This window comes from Oryzias latipes, chromosome 1 (assembly GCF_002234675.1).
Source record: "Oryzias latipes chromosome 1, ASM223467v1".
Classification (NCBI taxonomy): Eukaryota; Metazoa; Chordata; class Actinopteri; order Beloniformes; family Adrianichthyidae; genus Oryzias; species Oryzias latipes.
Window position 1 is genome coordinate 16697099 of NC_019859.2, and position 18246 is coordinate 16715344.

The 18246-nt window shown below is 36.7% G+C and overlaps 2 protein-coding genes across 3 annotated transcripts; both read right to left on the minus strand.

The window, feature by feature from the left end:
• Positions 1-68: 68 nt before the first annotated feature.
• Positions 69-1389, minus strand: fabp2 (fatty acid binding protein 2). Of its 2 annotated transcripts, none has more exons than XM_004084292.3 (4): positions 1258-1389; positions 734-906; positions 373-480; positions 69-268 (listed from the first exon to the last, which is right to left on the minus strand). In XM_004084292.3, the coding sequence occupies exons 1-4, from the start codon at positions 1322-1324 to the stop codon at positions 218-220; spliced, it is 399 nt and encodes a 132-aa protein (XP_004084340.1). In that variant the 5' UTR covers positions 1325-1389; the 3' UTR covers positions 69-217. The 2 variants fall into 2 exon arrangements, with proteins under 2 accessions (XP_004084340.1, XP_011490822.1); XM_011492520.3 differs by having other exon boundaries at positions 71-268; positions 1248-1370.
• A 4232-nt stretch (positions 1390-5621) lies between these two features.
• gucy1b1 (guanylate cyclase 1 soluble subunit beta 1) lies at positions 5622-16859 on the minus strand (the record flags this gene model as incomplete). Its single annotated transcript, NM_001104653.1, is given in 9 exon segments — positions 5622-6803; positions 7035-7189; positions 9480-9620; positions 10175-10412; positions 11470-11667; positions 12410-12543; positions 15197-15313; positions 15426-15656; positions 16655-16859. Coding segments are annotated over 9 exon segments (1555 nt in total), but the record flags the coding sequence as incomplete, so codon positions are not given.
• Between the last annotated feature and the right edge of the window lie 1387 nt (positions 16860-18246).

Below are 18246 nucleotides of genomic sequence, written 5' to 3' on the forward strand. Positions count from 1 at the left end.
TCAGCCCCCTGACTGTCTTTCAGTTCACAAACTTTTGAAGTAAAAAGAAATAAAAGACAAAAAGAAAATGTGAAAACGAGAAGTTATGGCTTTATTAATGCAAGTTTGAAAATGCATTAAAAATGTTTTTTTGTTTTGTTTTTCTGTTGTTTTTGGAGTACAAAAGTTTAATGACTCGTAATCCATTTCAGACTTCAGTTTGGTAGACTTGTTTGGTCTAACCCCTCTTAAAAATCCTCTTTGCATCCACACCGTCATAGTTGTAACTCTGTTGGAGACAGATGATGTCAGTGTTAACATTTTGATATATTATTCCAGGAAAGATTCCCCAAGTATTTATCAGGCCTGGACTTAAATTGGAGTCGGCCTCACCTGAATCATTTCATCTCCTTGAATTACTCTGGTAGTTGTCAGTGCTTTTCCATTGTCCTTTCTGGTGAAAGTTCCCTTTAACACATCCCCTTCCAGCGCCCATGCACCCTTAAGAATGAAAACATATCTTTGCATTAATAGTATTTTTTTAAGTATTTGAAAACATGCTATGAACAAAAAAATCACACTCAAATTAGTGCAATAAAACCAAGCTTTCGATGTCCTTTTTAAAGTGAATGAAACAGCACCTGGGGTTTTTTGGATAAAGACTGACACCAATTAATCCATGCTACACCTGAACCAAGGCACTGTTTGGCCTAAGTTTAGTTCCTGGGTGATGTAGTGTGCAGCTTTTGTTTACCGATAGTTCAGTTCCGTCTGCAAGGCTGTACTCAAAGGTGACACCCAGGGTGAAGTCTATTTCAATGTTGCGGAAGTTACTGCTCTCCTTAACGTGAAACTTGTCTCCAGTCTGTTCGATGGTTATTTTGAGGTTGTCGTGAGCAGCCAGCTTCCTCTTCACCACGTTAACTCCTGGCAACAGACACATCAGAAACATTCATCAGAATCTGAGAGTGCTCAGGGGTAAAAACTTGCCAAAAGGAGGTTTGTTCAGCAAATTTGGGTTGGCTATTTTTATTATTATTATTTTTATAATTGATGCCCATTCATGCAAATATACATCAAACCACTACATGAAAGCAAAAACATAAGGGAATTAATTTTTTTTTCATTGCTGGAAATAAATTAAGGCATCAAGGGGTCTAATAAAACAGTTTATATACCATCCATAAATATTCATCTGATTTTGATTCTGTGGTAATATCTCCATCTATACAGCATGCATTGTTAAATTAATCCAGGAGAAAACCTACCAGTACCCACCCATTTGTTCCATAAACTTCTCATAGTTTTCGCTGCGATCAACTTTCCAGGTGCCGTTGAAGGTCATGGTGACTGTGAGGGTGAGCTGGACCACTCTGCAGAAAGGAGCGTCTTACTCCAAGTCTCCTGCTCCTTTTAAGCCACACAGCCTCTTATCTAATCACCTATCTAATTTGATGATGTGGCTGTTTAAAGCTCACGCTTTCTTAAGGCATACATTACATTCACGCTGTTTGTTTTTTGTATTACTGAACGGAAAATTTGCTAAGGAACTAGAATTTCTGTTTACTTAGGGTGGTGGAATCAAGTTAACCACGTAGCAAGCTTTTGCAGGGGGTTTGTAAAAATTTAATACATTGAGCTGTTTAGATATGAAGGACTTATTTTTGGCCTCTGGCTCTGAAGTGCAAAATTCAAATTGCTGCATTCCTGCTTTAATTGGGAATTTCCTTTAATCTCTCTGAATGAAACATATCTCTACTTTACTCCAACATGCTGATGAGCCTTTATCTAATCGCCTCACAAAAATTTTTTGTGGTCCTGTTTTACCTTTGACCTCAATCTAGCCATTATCAATGAAAAGGACCTTTGATATTTAGGGTTAATATTCCACTAGTATTTGTTTTTTTATTTATATTTATTGATTTTTAATGAAAGTATAAGTGAAATTATGTATCATGCACATGAGATCAATCATTGAAAGTTTATGTTATGTTAGATGACCAATGTTAGTGCCTAGATAGCAGTACCAATGAGCTCATCTTAAATTTAAATGTATGTCTTGGGAAGTTTCTTTGAGTCCATGGTAAATGTAAGCTTTTTGTAACCTATTATGCAGTTTTGTAATAGTCACTCCATTCTTTCCAACATGGCTGACATTAAGAATTAATGTTGACACGGCAAGGAAAGGAAGAAATGTAGTCTAAAATTATGTAAAATCTTTTCAGATTTATACCAATCACACATCAGAACATTGTGTCGATAATCTGCACCTATGGGCTCATGACATCTATCAAAAGGATGTTTTCATGGTCCAAGGATTCCCTTCAGAATGACTGCAGCACCGAGCTCAGCACGTTTTTCCTCTAGTCCGTTAGCAGTTTTTCTGTTGTCACTGATAGATTTTTGATCCCGATAGAGTTTTAAGGGGTAAAAAAAAACAGATAAGACTGAACAAATGTCTTGGTTATCTGAGTTTTTCTGGTCTGATGTACCGCGATGAACCTTTGCTTGACCTTCACTTCAGTACAAATGCTTCTTATCACACAAAAGACCTTTCTACCAGGCCTGAAGTAATAAAACTGTCAATTGAGCTTGAGGCTTCTCGAGCCTTATGGATGCTAATCTTTAACATGTTTTTATCCCTTCTGGTTTTATCTGAGGTGTAGTATCAATTGTGTAGGAAAATAAATATTGATAACACGCAGTCAAAGAGAAGAAGGAGTTTACAGAGTAGGTCAAGGTCAGGTTCAGGAAATATTTATGTCTGCATTTAATGCGGTAAATGTAGATACATTTGTCATTTTATCAAAATAAACATTAATTTAGGTTTCCTATGCAGCGACTTGATACTTTGGCACACATTTTTTTACAAAAATTACAAAAAATGTACTTTGATGGCCACTGACAGAAAAAACAGGATAGTACTTAAATGTACTCAACTGCTCACTATACTGGACAGTCAGATACCAAAATCCTCCAATTTAAGATTTACATTTGATGACAATAAAAATTGACAAATTCAAAAAAGGCATCAGAGCCAGAAAAAAATGCTGTTTTAAAGTTAAAGTCCTATTAGTTGTCACGCATCTAGGTGTGTGAAACTTGTTCTCTGCATTTGACCCCTCCCCTGGGTGAGCGGTGAACTGCAGTCACAGCCGCGCTCGGGAACCATTTGGTGGTTTAACCCCCCCATCCAACCCATTAATGCTCAGTGTTAAGCAGGGAGGCATTAGGTCCCATTTTTAGAGTCTTTGGCAAGGCCGAGTCAGACTACTTTATTGGACACACCTGCCCAAATGCCTGTTAACGCAACATTTCTAATCAGCCAGTCACATGGCAGCAACTCAATGCATTTAGGCATGTTGACATGGTCAAGACGATCTGCTGCAGTTTAAACCGGGCATCAGAATGGAGAAAAAGGGTGAAGAGTATTTCAGAAACTACTGATCTACTGGGATTTTCACCCACAACCATAGGGTTTATGGTTCAAAAAAGAGAAAATACCCAGTGAGCAGCAGTTCTGCTGGTGGAAATGCTCTGTTGATGTCAGAGGTCAATAGAAGATTGGAAAAACATTGTCTGGTCTGGTGAGTCTCCATTTCGTATGGGTGGTGGTCAGAATTTGGTGTCAACAACATGAAAGCATGGATCCATCCTGTCTTGTCAACAGTTATGGCTGGTGGTGGTGGTTCGTGGTGTGGGGGATATTTTCTTGGCTCACTTTGGGCCCTTAGTACCAACTGAGTATGATTACAACACCACATCCTACCTGAGTATTGTTGCTGACCATGTTCATCCCTTTATCACCACAGTGTGGTTATCTTCTGATGGCTACTTCCAGCAGGATGATAGCCATGTCATTAAGCTGAAATCATCTCAAAGTATTGAGTTGAACTTTTGACAATGACCAAACACTAATTTTCCACCATAATTTACAAATAAATTAGTTTAAAATCAGACTGTGATTTTTTTTTTCTTTCATTTTGTCATGTAATCTGATGAAAGTTGTGAAACTGTAAAAGTCATCCTAGTAATGTCAAACTGTAATAATTATGCAGTCACAGGTTGAAATTAAATTGGTCTATGCTTCTTATTTTTGCTTAATCTCATACACAATAGGGAGTAGTGGGTTCATCTTGGTTTTGTTGAGCATCTAGGATGTTTTTTTGATCTTCTGTTCTGTTCAGCCCGTTTCCTTGTGTTGCTTCTGCGTTGTGTCACACCCGGTTTCTGTTAGCAATCACAGCAGCTGCTTCCCGTTTGTTGTCTCTCTGTAGGTTTCTTTTGTGATTTACCAGATCCTCTGGTTCCCGTTTATGTTTTCTTTCAGCTCTTACTTTCTGGTTTTTGGAGTTGTTTTTTTTTTTTTTCCTCTCTGGTTATGCTATAAGTCATGCTGCAGTAAAAAAGTTTAGTGGGAGCCTCTTTCCATCACCATTTGTGATCATTTGGGCCACTGGGTCAAAACTTCTACCAAATGTCCTTCAAACCGTGCCTTTTCATCTACCGGAAACTGTTTTCCCCACAGGTGTCGGTTCTGTTTAGCATTAGTCTTCAGTAGCGGATGAACCTGCTGTCCCTGCAGGTTGTCAACTATATTCAAAGAAGTCCCATACCCTGGAATTCATAGCTGGTCCTTTCCACTTTTTTAAAACATTTGTCACAATAGAAAAGTTATAGAAGTGCTCCAACAAATCATGCAATTCACTTTTTGAGACTGTTTCTTGATTGCATAAATTGCAGAGATGAAAAATACTGGTCATCTTTCTTGCAATATTCTCCAAAATCTCCTAAATTCATAGGTCAACTCAAAGTATTTAAAAAAAATATCAACCCTCATTGGATTGTTGTAAATCTTTATAAAAACACTGCAAAAATGTTGCTGATATGCACTCCCATTGTCTGGAATCTTTATTTTAAAAGTTTAACGTCTCACATAGCAAGACTGTACAACAATGAAATTATTTTAGTTCTGATTTCCATAGCTTCTTGTTGCCTCTGAAAAATCCCTTACAACCAGACTGAATATAATGACCGCAATGATCTAATGTTCCACTAGAGGAAGCCCTTTGCAAACTTCTATATTTTCTGTAAAATCTCCTATTTGCCATTTAAGGCAAAGATGTGCCTCCAAGCAATTTTTCATAAATATGCATATCACAATAAAATACATAGAACTATGCAATAACTGAATGTTATTTAAAGCAGTAGACACTATCTTATAAACCTTAATGAGCTCACATTTTTCAGCTCATTAAAAGGCAAAAGCCTTTAGTACACCTTTTTCTCTTGATTAAAAAAACATCTAAAAAGAGATCAACATGTTTAATATTTTAGAGTAGGCAAAAAAACTGTTGGATTTCTCTGAACATGGATTGTGTATGCAGCCTACTGGATAAGATAAAATGAAGCTTTATTGTCATTGTACAGTCACACTTGGTACAACAGTACAACGAAATTGCAAATTAGTGCCATAGTACCATAGGATAGTGCCATAATGCCTGATTTAACGCAATTATTATTCCACCATACTACTAATAATGCTGTAACAGTTTAGTCAATAATGTTAAACTTCATAAAGTAGAAAAAATCAAAGAATTAAAAAAAAATTATGAATGACATAATACCCAACTATAAATAATAGAAGACACATTTGAAAGTTTAATCATAAATAAGTCTAGTATACATTTTGTTTGGGGAGGTGAGCAATACATTTATGACTTTGAATTCTTAGCAAAGCAGAATAAATACAAAGTAACCCTAAACAAACAATAAATATGCAAACATTAAAGAGCTTCTAAAACAATTGTGACACAAAATATTTTTTTTTTCCTGTAGTACCACTTGTAAAAGCAAAGTGAAAACAAAAAAGTGCACAATAAAATTATCGGTGTTACACACAATGTAGCCATTTAAAAGTTTTGTTAAACACATTTTATGATTTAAAAAAAAAGCTTTGCTCATTGATAAATAAAACTGAGTTTTAATTTTTAGAATATTTTGAGGTTGTGCTTAATTTACAACCTATGCCATAAAATACTATTAATTACACTTAAATGAATATATATTGATTCCATAGCTTTGAAATGTAGTGCTCCATCTATTATAACAATGTTCTTGATGCTTTTAAAGCCAGTTTGTGTAGGAAAAAAAACAGATTTCCAAGTCGACAAACAAAAACAATTCTCATGAACCGTTACATATATATTTTTTTAGATTTACAAATATTTTTCTTTTATAGCTGTAATACAGAAAGTCACTGTTTTATTTCAAAGTGAATTTTCTAATACGTAATAACACTAAATCCACTGAATAAAATGTTGTTATTGGTTAAAAGTGATATGACAGGTAGGTGGTTTATGGGAGTGAAACTGCCAGACAACAGCACCAAAGTTGACTTTTTTTAATCAAAAGCTTTTGGGAGAATATCTAACTACAAAATATTTGTAGCATTTTCTGATGCTGCAGAAATATGAATAAACAGAGAGATCATGAGAGAAAACGAGCAAAAAGTAAAGCCACGGTAAAAAAGCAAAAGACATACAGTGGCTTTTACCACTAAAAATGCTTGAATGTTTTGGACCAAGAATAATTCTATAGTTCACTTCATATTTTTTGATCAAAACCTCATCTGACAGGAATGAAATGTTCGTGACTAAACTTTCAAGGGTAGTTGTGTGTCTGTCCATTATGCCTTGTCAGCGTCGCTGCTTTTCCTGGAAAGAAACCACACCTTCATTGGTTCCTTCTTCCCTTTCATGGTGATGGGGCCGCGGTACTCCAACTGAAACTGAGGATCTGCATTCTCAGCACACTGCAAACACCTGAAACACAAAGACAAAATCACCACAAACTGATGATGTTTTTGGTTCTAAAAAAATCCTTTGACTGTACATCTAACAAAAACTTTAGCCTGTCTTTCAAATATGCAATTGGTCTTCATTCTCCTTAAATGGCATGGCTTAAAAAAGAAATCTAAATTGGCTGATAAAGCCAATGTGCTTTATTTAAAAGTAAATTAAAGTCATACAAATGCTTCACGTGCCAATACTTACCTGTAAGTGTATTCTGAGACATTAATTTTTCCTTTTTCGCCAGTTGTTTCAGTACGACTTGTGAGGTTGACTGTATTTCCAAACAGACAATATCTGGGCATCCTCTGACCAATCACCCCGGTAACAACTTCTCCTGTGTGGATGCCGATGGTGATCTGCAGGAAAGAAAAAGAAAAAGAAACAAGGTCAGAATGGACTATGATGCTTATAACTCTTTCAAACTAAAATGGAAATGACAGTGATATCTTCATCTCTCTGAGCTCTACAGCCTGGTGTTTAAATAAAAAGTAGAATTAGCAGTTCAACTTTAGATATAAAGTGTCACGAAGTTGGTTCACCTCTAACCGAGCTGTATCACCATGGCAACCTATGATGAGGGAATTACGTACGCAGAAAGTCAATCAGTGCATTTACACATTTTTTTTAAATGACTGCACCTGCATCTAAAGTCCCTTTTTTTTTTTTGTGCATCAAACCCTTTTATTTGGCTTTAAGTGAGAAGAATCGTCAAAGAAATCTGCAGTGGAAGCAAACAGAGGCCGATCCCACTAAAGCTTGATCTTGATGACTACAAGATAAAAAAAAAATCTTGCTTTCCTCCATGTTTGTCTCATACACCATGTGAAACCAACTAACAAGACTATCCAAATCTCAGTGGTTAAAAAAAAAAAAAAAAAAAAAGAAAAGAAATAAAAAATCCATCCAAATAAACAATTTTTTTTTTAAATTTTAGAATCTATGACACAAAAAAACTTCCCTTTTTGTAAACGAGCCATATCTTAACCGGTTTATTAATGCAGAAAATGTCATACGGTAAGAATAAATTCGGTATAAAAGCATGCTATAAATTATCTCAATAGGGCAGATCTGCAAAACTGAAAAAGGTGCTTGATCATAAATCATGATATCTGCGTCTGTTCTTATGATCTAGCATTGTTATTAATCACATTTATTTATGCATTTGCATCGTCAGCATTCTTTCTACTCTCAGCTTTCCTCCTTACTTTAGTTGCAGCAGTTATGTTTCTTTCATGCTATAAATTCAACTTTTTCAGTAGATGAGAATTATAAGATGTTTTCAGATATGTTGGATTTATCTAATTCAAAAATACATTTAAAAATATTGGCAGCATCTGCAAGTCTAACAAAAACTAAGCAAACCAAATGAAAAAAAGAAAAGCCTGAAAATGTTCATGTAAGGAATGTTTTTAACAGGACAGAAACAAGACAAAGAAAGGGACTTTCCTTTTCTCATCTTTTGCTAACAATTGTTTATGACACAAAGTAAAAAGGTGCAACATTCAGTGGGTGGATGAAAGGTTTACTTTGCCAGGAATCTCTTCATCCACATAATTAGCTTTTTCTTTTCCTCCCGCTTATAGTTGCAATAAAGATTTTCTACTGGAGTTCTCAATCAAAATATTAACATTTGACCTCATCGGCCCTTTGTGGTTTTTGTCTGCAGGCTATGAACATGTTCTGAGTGTCTGGGACAAATGAGAATCTACTTTTAGCTAATAGACCGTGAGAGGATTGCAGTGCATTTCTTTCACAAAACTTCACATTGCTATTGCTAGTACTATGCTCCAAAATAAACAAAACTTTGCAAGCAGATATGATTTTCCAGGGGTAAGTCCTTTAGAGAACAACAATCCTGAAAAGTCTGTAAAACAAAAGCATGTTAGTTTGTCTTTTCCAACTTTTTCAGCTAAAAAAAAAAAAAAAAATCACAAATACAACAACAATCATTTTTAAAGTTAGACAGCCACTGTTCTGGAATAGCAGAAGCATTTCTTTAAAAAAACAAAACAGGTATAAAAGATAAAATAATAACTACAGTTTGAAAAATCACATGTGCCAAACACAAAGACGGCACCCTTAAAAAGAAATCAACTATTAGTTGTTAAAGGTATAGTTTTCCATTATACCAAATGCTTTATTTAAAATATAAAAATAAACTAAGCATACCACTATTAGAAAAGATAATATAACCTCTAAAAAATAAAAAAATTGGACAAGTATTTTCAAGTCTTTGGAAGCTATCCTAGTTTTTTTGCTGCTTACAAGTTTATGCTTCAACTGTATAACGCCACAAGCTTTATGTGTGATGCATATTTTTAAAGAGTTACTGGGTTATATAAAACCTAATTTATAAATATAAAAGAAATAAAAAGCTTATTAACGTTTTAATAAATGTTTAATTTAAAAACCCTTAATACTATGTTACATTTTGCTTAAAGGCCCCAATAATATCCTCTAAATTTCAACAAATAATTTCAATTTTAGGATTTTTATCGCTTGGGTCAGATATTAAAGGGTTAAGTGTCAAATATAAGATGGCTTCTATTCTGTTGCTAGATTATGCAACAGACCGTTGTAGAACTGCTTTGGTTCAAACATATTCCCTCTAAAAAGCAGGTTTCCTGCACTTGAACGTTATCCCACCTGCACGGATTCATCATCCACTTTGACCTGTCCGGCGATTTCCATCATGTCAAGAGCAAGGTGGCAGATCGACTTGGCGTGGTGTGTGCACGGTTCTGGCAGGCCGCTCACCGTCATGTACTTATCACCAACTGTTTCCACCTGTTTAAAAACACAGGCTGTGTTATTTTCCACTTCGTGGTGGTTATCATACTTGCTTTGCTTTTGTTGCAGCAGTTTCTGCTCCCACCATGTAACAAAAGCCGTCTCCTGAAAGCAACAAACTGAAACACCCAGAGACAAATAGACGCTCATAGATCAGCTTTAAGACCTCTAGAGCCTTTTTGAGTTCCACTAAAGCACCAAGACCACCTAGCCTTTCTTCTTGTTGAGTAAATATTACTTCTTCTGGTGACCCAGTGCCTGAAGCCAATCGCCAGAAAATGCAGAGATTTGTTTGACTTTCCAAAGTGCATTCTTTTCTGAAAGCATGGAGTGTAAATCTGCACCAGGCCTATAAAATGCTCCAGCTTCTCTGTAAAACTGAGTTTAGAGGTTGGGGCTAGGTCACGTATGTATTCTCTTTGTGGTCTAAATGTGGATAACCATTCAGAATGGAGAACCAGCTACAGACAACAGCCCAATTATCTTTTAACAACCCTACCAGCCTATTTTTCCTTTCTGTTTAAATTAGCGACAAAAGTTTTGGTTTTGACCTTGTACACATAAGGGTTTTTCCGGGAGTCTGTCAGGATGTCAAAGCGTGTGTAGACGTCGTTGAGCAGGTTGACTATCTTGATGGCCCCCTCAGCTGAAGCGTGCTTGCTGCAGAAAGTGTTGAAGCCGACGATGCCGCTGAAGAGGATGGTCACGTTGTCGTAGCGCTTAGCTGGGACTGGCCGTTTGTGCCGCAGCTCGTTGGCAACAGATGGTGGGAGAACGGAGTACAGCAGTCTGGGGGAAAAAATGAAGAGGGGGCAATCATTTAGAAGGACACAGTTATGCTGAGTTTGAAGTGCAGCAATGCACCGGGTCTGCCAGACTAAATACCATCCTCTGGATCAGCAGTTTATTTGCTCTTCCCCCCACCTTTTGGTCACTTAACCATGCAAGCTGCTCGCACATGGGAGGGCGGTGTTTCTATGGTAACTGTTGGATCATGGCTGTCTTGTTAAAAGCAAAATAACTTTCCTGATACATCACAATGTCTGAATGCATGATCAATTCAAACCCTGGCCTTAAATTCTGATCAAAATTTAGAGTCAGAGCCCCTCTGAGACTAGAGAGGAGTTGGAGTAAAAATATGAAGATCCAAGAAAAGGAATTGCGTGTTTGGTAAAGAAGTCTTAATAAAACCATTGTCCAGCTTTGTGATATCCTTCCTCCATCTCCTGCAGCTCCTGAGTCAAATCTGTCCTCACAATAACAGGAACCGAGCAGGACTTTAGGGAAATATCTGACAGTAAAACAAACTAAAACCCAAACCTATTGTCCCCCACAGAACATGAGCCAGAATGAAACGAGGAGCTGCATCTTAATGCTTCTACTATGTTCTAGCAGAGAGCTGTTATCACCCCACAAGCTGGACTAATGAACGTCTGCTTCTTGTGTTAACAGCAGAGTTCCAGCTCAGAGGTTACGAGGCTGACTCATAACACAAGTGACACAAGTATAGTGTGTATTTATTCTAATGTCAAACAAAAAAGCTCTTAACTATGCTCTACAGAGTAATACATGAATACACTGATGCATTTTATTGCAAAGCAGACTCAGTGGTTGGTTGTATGGTTAATAGTGCTTTAATGAGGAATTCAGATGTTTTTAAACTCTCTACAGGAAAACATGCAAGCTGAGAGAAACAAAAAATGTTGATGCTGTAAGTATTTTCAGAAAAACATTCAATAAATCTCAAAAGCAATGGAGTATCCACTGTTCGTTCCTTAAGCTTGATGAAATACATAAACAACTCAAGTATGATTGAAGCTAAATCAATGGCAGAAAATGGTCAAACCTATCAGTCTTCTTTTTTTCATCCTCCAGGGCCCGGAGAGTGTGCTGAAGACGATCTGTCAAGATTTCCAGCTCTTGGGTCAGCTTGTACTCCTCCCGAAACTGCTCACCCAGCAGAACCAGGTCACGGGTGGCGTCATGCAGTGGGATGTCACTCAGGTACAGCCCCCTCCTTGTTAGATCATCCAAGTTCATAACACTAACCACAAAACCAGAACACAGCTTCAGAAGAAAGAAAGAAAGATGCAGAAAACGATCTTAACATGAAAAGAATAGTTTAACACCTAACAGACTAAGATGCTTCTGTCTTTGGGAAGCTGTCTAGACATGTGTTCTGTTCTTGCTTTCATCATAGCTGGATGTAAATTAAACAAAGTACTGTGTAAAGCACAAACGGAGGCTGCAAAGCCTGGTGCTTCAAAATAATTTATCTGCTTGTAAGGTAAAAAAAAACACTGCTCACCCTGGTCAGCTTATTTCTGTTGGGCATCAGCTTTTTCTAACACCACTTCAAAGCATTTTAAGAGGGCAAGATCTCTTGAGTTCTGCTCTCTTGCAGCCCAAATTTAACAGCTAAGATGCAGTGTAATTAAGAAATCCCAGGTTATTTAAGGAAGCAATGATCTATTGCCAAATACAAAAATAGTTTTCTTTACCTTCATAAAGTGTTAAGTGGAAAATATATTAAGGTAAACGTTTAATCAAAACTAAAGCATTCAACGTTCAAAGTCTTAGGCAGTCATTTGGATATTTCTTCTAATATTACAGAAAATTGCAAAAAAACAAAAAATAGCTAAATAATTACTTGTATGTCTATACTTATTTTTTTTTTAAATGGGGAAAAAGCTGAAGTAGCTCCTTTGAGTTGCTTTGTACAAATCCAAAGCATTATTTAGGAGAGCATTTTGCTTCTACAAGACCAGATGGCACAGTGGGCTTACCTGGGTGAGCAAAGAAAAAGGATGTTCTCTGCCTCTGGCAAGTAAATCATCTGCCCTTTCAGTCTCAGACAGCTGATCTCCACCCCCGTTAGCTCATCCTCATTCTCCACCGTCTCCACATTAAGTAGGCCCTCCTGTCAGGATTACATCACATAAATATTTTATTACACTGTAATGTTCTTTACTAAACTGCTAAGAAACTGAGCTCCTTTCTTTTCAAATCTTCGTTTTTTTAAATAAAATATTTTAGATCTCTAGAAGCTTAAAAGAATGATCAGCTTGGTCTCTTGTAACAGGTAACAGTGGGACATCGTTTTCAGGACGAGACTCGTCAGAGGGAGTACCGCTACACCGATGTGATATTAGGACAGTTGCAATTTCCACGCCACCTTTGCTAAAGTTTTCTTATTTTGAAGTTTGCGCTTTGCAAAAAGGTTTATTCTGTTTTTTCAGCTAGCTAACTCAGACACACTAGGGCTCAAAAAAATAAAAATAAATAAAACAAAATCAGAAAAGCTAAGAGTTTTTGCTCTTTTAAATGATCCGTTCCCTCAAAATGTCAACACTCATCTGCATGAACAATGTCAACCAACCCCCCCCCCCCAGTCCAATTTCTTGGAGCTTCTAAAAATATCTGTGAGCTCATCAATATTTTAAAAAACCTATTATGCTCATTTCAGCCTCTATAATCTTAACTGCCACACTGGAAGAGTTTTGCATGATTTATAGCTCCAAAACCCCAATTTTTAACTGTTTTTTTTAATGCAGTTGTAAAAGGGTTCTATTGTATAAGTATTTTTTTAAGTCCTCCTTCCTCTGTAAACCCTTACATTAAAAACCCTTCATCCTGACAGGTTTGCAGAACCTTTTCTACCCGGACACACAACACGGTGAGACAGCACATTAATTATTGACAAATTTCACTTGGAAAGTCTCTCAACTGGGCAACATCCATCCCTCCACAATGCCAGATTTTAATATTTTGTCTCCAGTAATAAAATTGGTTTCACCAGTTTGTGACCTTTTTCTAAAATTGCTTCCATTTTATTTCAACAGATTACACACATGAGTACAGTCAGGACCATAAATATTTGGACAGAGACACATTCTTTCTAATTTAGTTTCTGTACATTACCACAGTGAATTCTAAATAAAACAACTCAGATGCCATTGAAGTGCAGACTTTCAGCTTTTATTCCATGGGTTGAACAAAAAGATTGCATTAAAATGTGAAAAACTAAAGCATTTTTTAAACTCAATCCCTTCATTTCATGGGCTCGTAAGTAATTGGACAATTGACTTCCATGCTATGCATGGGCAGGTGTGGGCAATTCCCTTGTTATGTCATTATGAGTGAAGCAGATAAAAGGCCTGGAGTTGATTAGAGGACTCGTGCTTGCATTTTGAAGATTTTAATGAGAACAGGCGACATGCAATCAAAGGAGTATCCATGCAGGTGAAAGGAGGGTACACTGCAGATGCAAGCCACTCATAAGCCTCAAGAATAGGAAGGTTAGATTAGACTGCTAAAAAGCATGAAACCAAAATCAACCTCTACCAGAATGATGGCAAGAGAAAAGTATGGAGAAGGCGTGGAGAAGCTCACGATCCAAAGCACACTACATCATCAGTAAAACACTGGAAGCAGTGTGATGGTCTGGGCGTGCATGGCTGCTAGTGGCACTGGGACACTAGTGTCTATTGATGACGTGACACAGAACAGAAGCAGCCCAATGAATTCTGAGGTGTTCAGAAACATACTTCAGGCTGTCATTGCCAACAAAGAGTTTTCAACCAAATACTAGTAATGACCATTTTGTTTTCAATTATTTCATTTGTCCATTTACTTACGAGCCCATGAAATGAAGGGATTGTGTTTAAAAAATGCTTTAGTTTTTCACATTTTTATGCAATCTTTTTGTTCAACCCATGGAATAAAAGCTGAAAGTCTGCACTTCAATGGCATCTGAGTTTTTATAGTTAAAATTCACTGCGGTAATGTACAGAAACAAAATTAGAAAAAAATGTGTCTCTGTCCAAATATTTATGGTCCTGACTGTAGTACATACAACATGGAAGACAAAAAAGAAGGTAATCCATCTAGATTTAACACAATTGTGACTCTGTGGCTTCAATATGTTAAAAATTTCAGGGGCACAAGAGCAAGAAGCTGCAACTTCCACAAAGAAACTGAGATTCCAACAGACATTTCTGTTTTGAAAACTCTCGCAAACGCTGCTTGCGGTTTGTCACGAGCCGTAGCAGTCCAGTGAGACATGATTCATGCCAAGATAACAGAATAATCTCTCCCTGAATCATTTGTTTGCATGTTAAAATACTAATTCAACTAAAATAGAACAATATAAATGGGAAGAAACTGAAGTTGGTCACTTGGTGTGTTTTTGTTTTTTTCCTCTCTGCAGTACTCTGGAGGCAAGTCAGTGTTACGCAGATACACAAACTGAACACAAAAAAGGAAAAAAACTAAAAATGATTCGGAGTTGTCAAATGTAGATGCGCTTTGCTCAGACATCTTACAATATAAACATTTTTTTTAAGGTAAAACATCTAGAATGAATTTAATCCAAAATATTATTTATTTATATATTAACTTTTCAGTATATTTTTTAATCTCTGCCAAAAAGTTTTGCAATGAAAATGCTATCCAGTGTTCTATGCAACCTTTGGAAATGGTCACAAAATACAGAAAATCACAATGGTTCGAGTTTTTTAATGTTAGGCGAGCTGTAGTGAAATAAGAACAAACTTCTTAAATGTCATATCTACCTTGCTGCGTAGCACAAAGACCGTGTTTATGTGAGAAAGAATTCCATGAAAACTGAAGTCGATATGAGGCCGGACCAAAGAAAACACTGATGGAAGGATACAGCTGCCAGGCTGGAGCTAAGGGTTTGAAAAAAAAAAATGTATTAGTTATAGGAACACACAATAGGAGGACAAAAATGTAGCACTTTTTCAGTGAGCTCCCACACTTTGAGTAGAGGTAAATGCAAACCTGCGGCAGAACCCGGTAGATGGCATTCCCACACTGGGTGAGCATGAGGTCCTTGTCGAACATGAGGTGAAAGGGGAAGGCCTTGCAGAACGTGTAGGGGCTGATCCGAGTCTCCTGAGTGCCGTTCTCCTCAAAGCCATCAAGGTCTTCATTGAACGCCTCCTCCTCAGAGTCCTTCTCTTCAATCAGAAACTTGATGTGGTCGCACTCTTCACTTTTTTGTTGGATTACCTGCAGCAGGCGGTCAGTTAATTTAAGAAGTACGTTTGAAGACAATTAAAATTAAGGTTAATCTATGATTGATAGCATGATTAACAGCAAAAAAGAAACCTTCATCAAGCATCTACTGTGGTCATCATTGTTCTTCTGTTCAAATTATGCAATTAGGAGGTTAATAAATGACATTCTGTGGGTTTTATGGGCATCAGGCATGCTGACGTCAACCTGCTGTCTCTGCACCCTGTTGCCACAGCAACAGAGGCTAATATTTCCAGAAAATTGGGTGTCAAATTTAGAGCATCTGCCATTTTCTGCTACCCCCCACCCTCATTCATTTATTTTATTTTTACATGTGCAACTATAGAAAAGATAGGATTCCAACTATGCATGATTAGGTTTGAAAGAGAATGATGAAATGAAATGTCAACTGCAGTACACATTAGGGAAACCTGCTTGAGTTCCATTAAGGAGTACAACCTGTAACAGCAAAGTACAATAACATGTAAACAAAGGATTGTAAATCCAATTACTTCCAACAATACATTACCCTGATCTAATCAAAACCCAATTTTCCTGGTTGGGTTACATGTGATTGTCAAATAATCATTTTTTTAATCCTGCAACTGTTAGACAAAGTTAATCCTAAAGTGAAAAGAAGAAAGCCCCGCCCCCCCCCAAACAACTGCCAGCCTAAAGCGAGGAGCTCTTCAACTTAGATCTAAAAATATCCACCGACTAACAGACCCCAAAAAACTGAACTGCTGTAATAACACCATTTCCTTTTGGATATTTAAGAAGTTTATGTTGTTTAATTTTCACATTATGGCATATATCATTATGTTCTGGGCCATAACTTGTCACAGTCTGATACAAAACATAACAGACATGCTTCATCTAGAGGGGGTTAGAAAACTGAAGGCATGTTCATTTCTCAGCTGCTGAGGAGGGGAAGCCGTTAGCGCTGCAGACTTCTTCGTGTACGAGAGGGAAATGGAAGGAAGGATGCTGACCTTCATCTCGATCTCTGTTCCATGGATTTGTTGGGCGACAGTTTTAATGATGCCAATTACAATATCTTGTAAGCCCTCCCTCTCAGAGTAGTAATGAAGAATCAGATTGTTTCCCTTCTCTGCATCCGTGCAGCGAAACGAGGGAGCTCTCATTCCGGGATAAATGGTACCCAAGTGATCGTGTAGAGCATCCAGATTCTGCAAGTTAAGATAAAAGAAAACATCTTTTCAGAACAGCTGCCTATGGTTCTACATCTATAGAGTAGTAATAAACATTTGACAAGGGACACAGATATAGGGATTCAAGCACTGGAAATAAGAGCTGTAGAGATATTCAGATCTCTGAGCTGGTATCAAAAAATGTATTTGTTCCACACTGCAAAAATGTTTAAACTGTCTTATTGAAAGGTGCATCATACCCTCAAGTCAACAGAAATGTCAGACCTGCAAGATCATAAAAATAACTGCTGTAGAAATTGTCTTAACTTGAGAGAAATAAAGATTTCCTAAAAATGTTCTTAAATTCTGTTTGAACCCAGAATGTGGTTTGTTTTCTTACAATCCACCACATCCAACCAACCGTAATCTCCTTTAGACTGGATATAACTAAATATTTCTGAGGTTTTAGTAAAATATTTATTCAAACAAACAGAATATAAAATATTTCCAAATGATTCTTTACCTCTAAGAAATTAATTTGAACCAGTTTTGGAAAAACAACTTCCAAAACCTTTTTTCACAGTAAAATAATTTAGTGTGACAAAGCACTAAGCACTTGTAACTCGTATGGAGGAGGTTTTGTAACCCTGTCAAAAACAGGAAAAAATACATTTATCTATTGTTAGAGGTGCAAATGACAGTTTAGGGCAACATAAATCCTGCCAATTCAAATTTAAAGAAAAAAAAGGTACGATTTAAGAATGAATCTTAACTCAGAAAATTATCATTTTCTAATTTAATATTTGAAATAACTTTTATTTTGATTTTTTTTTAGGTATAAAACAGATTTTCTTTATGTTTAATTTGTTAAATTTCATTTATTTCTCTGGGTTTTCCATGAATTTGTGTGGGTTTTCTTTTAGTACTCGACCTCAGTCCTGGAGGGCAAATACATACTAGTCTCCAAAAACTCAAAAGCTGTTGGAGGCCATTGTCAATATTTGTCAAGAAGTTTAAAGAGATGACCAATAGAATCAGCGGGAGAATTGATCACACCAGTTTTTGTAATAATTTAATCTACATCACTTGACCCGTTAGTTCTGTAAACTGGTTAACAGTTGGTGGTGTTTGATTTTTTTGTTTTGTTTTCTACACTTTGATTCTCTACTATTTTCATTCTGTTTCGGAGTGAAAGCATCCACAGTTGCCTTCTCCAGAACATAAACAGATGGATTTGTGGTGTCACTCTTTGGCCATTCGATGTAAAGTCTGGTGATGTTGCAAACTAACTCCAAACAATTGAAACCACAGGCTTGAGCGACATAAAACAAAAATATGGCATTTCGTATACCTACACAATATGGGAAATACCATAAATCAATAGAAAACAAGACCCAGAGTAAAACAACAGTAAGACTTTGGGGAACCTTTGG